The sequence below is a fragment of the Cupressus sempervirens genome, chromosome 9, assembly GCF_028749045.1.
Source record: "Cupressus sempervirens isolate cs-2001-9-10 chromosome 9, ASM2874904v1, whole genome shotgun sequence".
NCBI classification, from domain to species: Eukaryota; Viridiplantae; Streptophyta; class Pinopsida; order Cupressales; family Cupressaceae; genus Cupressus; species Cupressus sempervirens.
The window spans coordinates 198,387,832-198,394,492 of NC_143126.1; the positions used below are offsets into that span (position 1 = coordinate 198,387,832).

General features: G+C 28.4%; 1 protein-coding gene across 1 annotated transcript; it reads left to right on the top strand.

Moving 5' to 3' along the window:
- The first annotated feature begins 2,090 nt into the window (after nt 1-2,090).
- On the top strand, nt 2,091-5,371 carry LOC149538165 (uncharacterized). The gene is made up of 2 exons (XM_089799548.1): nt 2,091-4,825; nt 5,024-5,371. The coding sequence occupies exon 1, from the start codon at nt 2,129-2,131 to the stop codon at nt 4,790-4,792; it is 2,664 nt and encodes an 887-aa protein (XP_089655674.1). The 5' UTR covers nt 2,091-2,128; the 3' UTR covers nt 4,793-4,825; nt 5,024-5,371.
- Nucleotides 5,372-6,661: the final 1,290 nt, after the last annotated feature.

The following is a 6,661-nucleotide window of genomic DNA, read 5'->3' on the forward strand; positions in this document are numbered from 1 at the left end:
TTTCAAATCATGGTAAAAATCTCAAATCACAAAAGTTAATGATATCAATCTATATATTAAAATAATTTACATTCAAACTCATTTTCACTTTTAATTCATATTGGAAGTTAAAATATAGATCTTAATTATCAAATACATATTTAACAAAAGTGTCACATAGTGGCTTGGTACTTGCTTTAGCTTTTATATAAATATAATTTTAATTTAATAAATTTATTATAGTTTATAAAATATTTTAATTAACAAAAATATTAAATAATTACAGTTTTCTATAATGATATTAATTATAATTTAAATTTAAATTTTATTTATAAATATAATTATTAATATATATGTTCTATTGTATATATGTCATCTAGTAATATTATATTAGAAATATATTAAAATATGAAAATAATAATACTTTTTTAATAATATATAATAGTATTTCTTAAACTATTATATAATATATGAAAGATATTTTTAGTATTTTTAATTGAATGAAAAATATTAAATTATAAAAAAATATATATATATTAAAATATTAAAATAATAATAATTTTATAATAATAATATATAATAGTATTTCTTAAACTATTATATAATATAAGAGAGATTTTTTAGTATTTTTAATTGAATGACATATTAAATTATTAAAAAAAATACAATATTACAATATAAAAATTTTAAACTAAATCATTTAATGAATCATATTCACTTAATAAAAAATAACTCTTAAAAATTATTGGTTTTACAATCCACTTAGCCAATATAAGAGTTAAATGAATTCAACCAATCAAATCTTAGAAAAAAAAAAAAAAAAAATTAAATGCTATTGTATGCAACATATTAGTTCGATAGAAAAATTAAAATCAATTAATTTTTAAGTCTTAGAAACCAAAAAAATTAATCACTAGTTAAAGGATAAAATCTAAAAGGTATCACAATAGTAATTAGCCTACCAGTAAGTACTAATAATATATGTATGATGGTAGCATTGAGAGTATTCACTTCTCAACTTTCACTTACTTTTAAAAATTATCTTATAAAATGAATCGGTTGCAATCTTTTACTGCCATCAATATATATTGAGTTACAATTAAATACTAAACTACTAATTTTATTATATGCCTAATTTACATTGCACAAGGTAGGGACTCGTGCTTTGAAAAGCTATTGTTATTATAAAGGCCACTAAGTCACACTTTTTTATTATCCATATGTTTATATAATAGCCTTTGAATATTTATATTCAAATTTGAAGTCTTATGATCTTAAAAATAATTTTCTTTTTTCCCTTTTTGAATGCATTGTTTATTTTTTTTCAAATTATTAGACTTATGAATTCACTATTGTCATTTCAAACTTTACTAAAGTTCTCAATTTGTAACAATTTTTTTAATAAAACAATCACTAATTTAATTACAAAGATTTCTAATCTTTAAGAGATTAAAAAATCATGAAATAATAAAATAATGAATGAAACCAAAAATATCACCATTAACTTTACCATGCCAAGTTGTCTAATAACTCACTTCACAATATTTTAATTTAATATTTATTTAGTTTCTATCTTATTTTAATTTGATAACTCTTTCTTATACAAGCATCTTATAGATCCATTGATCTTTAAATTAGTAAATTTATTGATAATACAATTAATATAAAACATTATTTCATAAATTAAACAATTCAAAATCTCTAAAGTCTATAAAATAAATTTTCTCAATGTTTGTCCCTTTAGCATGAGAGTATTAACGGCCTCATTGATTAGGCTATTGATTTTAAATCGCTGGAATAACTTATTAGTCTATAAAATGTTTTTTATTTATTTTTTCCCCTCAATTATTGACCCTTTATCCGTATATTAGTAAAGTCCTCTTATTAGGGTTTTAGGCTGAGATATTTTGCTAAAATCTTACACATCTAAAACAGGACAAAACTCGGCATATCCTCTTCCCCAAAAGTTCCAATGAAATGGCTACACAGAAAATATATTAAAAATGAATTCTCTAGAAGGAGTTGCGTCACACACAATCATCTCATTTCTAAACAATAAAATTAAAAAATCATTGACCATTGACGTGCAACAGTATAAGAATGGCCAAGTAGAGATCATCTCCATTCAACTCTAGCCCTCCAAACCCAAATGGCCATCTCATTACAGCATCTCTGCTTAGCAATCGTTTCAAGTTTCATAGTCTTTTTCCCTAAACTTTGTCATGGTTTAGCGTCAAACAGATGTATTCCCTTTGAATCTGAAGCCCTTCTTAGCTTCAAATCTGCCTTCAATGACTCACAGGGCCATTTCAGTACGTGGGTAAATGGAACAGACTGTTGCAGCTCGTGGAAAGGCATATCATGCAACAATCAAGACAACCACGTTGTGTCTTTCGACATGAGTCCCTTGGGCTTCATTGAAGGTGTGATCTCTGACAGCTTGTGCCAACTTCGTTTTCTCAAATCACTGAGAATAAAAGGAGTTAAAGGTACCACCACTTTGCCTCCATGTTTAGGAAATCTCTCTTATATTGACTCTTTACACTTATATCTCAATGAGTTTAGTGGCATGATTCCCTCTTTCATTTGCTTGCTCACCCAGCTTACAAATCTTGTTCTCTTTAGCAATAACTTCAGTGGAAGCATACCCTCTTGCTTTGGCAATCTTTCTTCTTTAACTGATATTTCCCTTGCTTCAAACCAACTTAGTGGAAGCATACCTGCTTCTCTAGGTGAGCTTTCTTCTTTACGTGGCCTTGACTTCAGTACAAACAAATTGAATGGAAGCATACCTGCCTCTCTAGGTAATATCTCTTCTTTAGCTTACCTTGTCTTTGACAATAACCAACTTAGTGGAAGCATACCAGATTCATTGGGTGATAGTTCTTTGATTGAGATTATTGCCCTTAATCACAACAAGTTCAGTGGTAGCATACCAGCTTCCCTTGGAAATCTCCCAATGCTGAGGGATTTAGATCTTCGAGACAATCAGTTGAGTGGTATCATTCCATATTCCTTGGGCAACTTGTCCTTGCTTGAATATTTTCGAGTAAAAAATAACCAACTAGTTGGGACAATTCCATCTTCATTTGCTAGGCTTTCATCCCTTTATGAAATTGATTGTAGTGGCAATCGCTTCAATGAAACCATCTCATCTTCTTCACTTCCATCTTCTTTAGTTAATTTAGTACTATCCCTAAACCAATACCAGCTCATTTCAGAAGCTTTCTTTCACAACTTTACGAGGCTGAGGTTTTTGTCTTTGTCCAATTGTGTGTTAACTATTAGCAGAGATTGGATTCCACCCTTTCAGCTAGACCAATTATCTCTTGTGTCATGTATGATTCATGGTGAATTTCCATTTTGGATTTCAACACAATACTCACTTGTTTTACTAGAATTAGTTGACACTGGTCTCATTGGAGAAATTCCTTCTTGGCTATGGAAAACCAGTCCTCTATTGCAATTCTTGAATCTTTCTGGAAACCATTTGAATGGAAGCCTATTGTCAAACACTTCAATTATGATGCCCCTAGAAATGCTAGATGTGTCTAATAATTCATTAAGTGGGCACTTGCCATCATTGTGGTCTTCTAGTATTAGACATTTGCTTCTCAAGGATAATTTCTTTAGTGGCAGAATTCCTCCAAGCTTAGGCGCATTATCTCAACTTGAGCTATTAAATCTTGCAAACAACAACCTAACTGGACCTATTCCTATGAGCTTGTCCAATTGCTCCCTCCTTATTGTGCTAAATTTGGGGAATAATAGTTTGGAGGGAAGCTTACCTCTTGAGTTCAATAAGCTTACTGAACTATATTCATTAGTTGTTCACAGTAACAACTTGAGTGGATCTTTTTTTCCATCATTAGTAAATTGTTCAAAACTTCAAGTTCTTGATATTGGAAACAATTTATTTGGAGGTGAAATACCAAGATTACTCAAAAATCTTTTAGAACTAAGAGTATTGATTATGAGGGAGAACAATTTTATAGGGAGTATTCCTTCAGAAATAGGTCAATTGTCGAACCTCCAAATCTTACTCCTTTCTTCCAATCATATATCAAGTACAATTCCACACACAATTACATCATTGCAAGCAATGACAATAGAGAGCCAAGACGGTTTCATAATTTCCACATCCAAACTATCTAATGCAGTATTATATCAAGATGGATTGGATATGACTTTAAAAGGAACAATGGAGCATTATCCATATATTCTTTCAACTCTCACATGTATAGATCTTTCAAGTAATGAATTGGAGGGAGAAATTTATTCTAATTTGGGCATTTTGAAAGGGTTGATGCTTCTAAATCTATCAATGAACAATTTAAAAGGATCTATTCCAAAAAGTTTAGGAGAAATGAGACAACTAGAGTCATTAGATCTTTCAAGAAATCAGTTTTCAGGACAAATCCCACCAGAGCTTGAATCATTAAGCTATTTGGGATCGTTAAATTTATCAAACAACAATCTCTCTGGTAGTATACCCCAGGGAACACATCTGACCAGCACATTTGATGAATCCTCTTATTTAGGAAATCCTAATTTATGGGGGTGTCCCCTACCTAAAAATTGTTCCTGGCCACAATTTATTCCTACTCCTAGTCCTCTAGTATCAATTGGTGAAAAGAAGAAAGACATTGAATATCAATGGTATTATATAGCAATAGGATTGTCATATGGAGTAGCATTCGGAGGGATAACATCAATGATCGTGATAAAAGCTAGTTGGAGGAGGAAATACTTTTATAAAGTTGATACAATCCTAAAGGTTTCATTTCCATGGATGAGGAATTTGACACTATGAGGAATATATCTACAATTCAATGAAATGTTAGAGGTAAATATAGATATTTTTGTTCTTTCAAGTATTTATCATATTTCAAACTATCACATGATAAAATTTATAAAGTCATTAGTGCTTAACATTTTATAAAAATATTATTGGTCATTTCATCTATAAATTTTTCAAATTGTTCATAGTATTTTTAAATTGCATAATCTTTTGATTATTACTAATCTATAACTTTATATGCAGGAATCAATTTCTCTAAGGATGGTTTCTTTTTACCAGTCAACATGTTATAGATTATGTGAGTTTATTACATGTGTTGAATAATATTGTATATAATTTACCATTTTAATTTTTCCAATCTATTGCATGGGGAGATCCTATTTGCAATAGAAATTTCTTTCATAAATGAAGCAAAGACTTAACAATAAGTTCAAACTTTCTCATTGTGATTGTAAATATAAAAGCAATGATATGGGTGCAACACTTGATGTACCACCAAAATCTAGTTCTAAGAAATTTGGGATGTGTAAATAAAATATAAAATATTGATGGTTAAAGTTTCTAAAAAAAATGTGAAACATTTTTTCTTTATTGAACAAGTTTTGATATCTTAGAATTTAATCTTCTCAATAGCATGTATTCATTGGTTCTCACTGCTTAAATATCATGTCATATTTATTATATTTTTTGGTTGCTACTTATATAATACTAGGTAATTGTTTAATGGTTGCATTTTTTATGCATAGACTATTTTAATAAATCCTTTAGTTCCCACTTCTTTGAAGGCCTTAATTTATTTTTTTGCTTAAATTTCGTATCATATTTATTGTATTTTTTGGTTGCCACTTATATAATACTATGTAATTATTTAATGGTTGCATTTTTTATGCATAGACTATTTTAATAAATCCTTTACTTCCCACTTCTTTCAAGATTTTGATTTTTTTAATCTTTTTTTTCTTGAAACTAGAAAATACTTGCAATGTAATACATGTTTTGTGGATTCATATACTTCATTTGAAGTATTACTAGTTTACATGTAAAAAGTACTACAACTTTCTTTTATAAATAGGATCATAATTTTAATGTCATGTCCAATTTTATCTTTGTTAATTTATATAAAAGTATTACAAAACATGGTGGGAAAATTTTGAGTAAAACATAAATAAGTCTGAATGGCATGGTTAAAGTTTTCAACTATTCTTCCTAAGAACTAAATTCCATCACTTTATGTTTCCTTTAATGTTGCTAAATTTATTATTATATTAATAGGAAACTTCATTAAAATATCTCAATATCTTAAAAGATAGAAGAGTAAAGACTTTGGATACGTTATCAATACATATGTATACATGTTAAATCAACGTAATTGAGAGTGAGTTATAGCTTTCTAATCATGGTGATTATAATCTAATGTGCATAGTCTCTCATAATGATGCACTAGACCAATGAATGTCACATATTAAATGGAAGATTCAACTACTTTTCATCTACATGAATGCAATTATAATAAATTGATTATCTAGATAAGGACTTGTAATTTTAATTAATACAATTGAGATAAAAAGATGATGAATTTAATTTTGTGTTATGTTATTAAAGTCTGCTCTGAATGGTCTAAGATTTTGAATTGTTAATACAATTGAGTACACAAATTATATAGATAGGGATGAATCATTTTATAATAGCTTCCTTATGGAAAAATTGAGTTATTAAATTCTTTAATTAAACTTATTTTATATATTTTCCCCTTGAGGGAAAGACTTTTAATTTTGAGATGAGTGATTTAGATTCATCCACAATAGGCATTTGAGATGGAAATATTGAGTGATCCTTTCACTTTGGTTTTGAATTGGTTGGAACTAACTTCTTGTCATCATA

What these genes read in the sequence shown, in the direction of transcription:
- LOC149538165 (XM_089799548.1), top strand. Translation starts at nt 2,129, where the DNA reads ATGGCCATCTCATTACAGCATCTCTGCTTAGCAATCGTTTCAAGTTTC.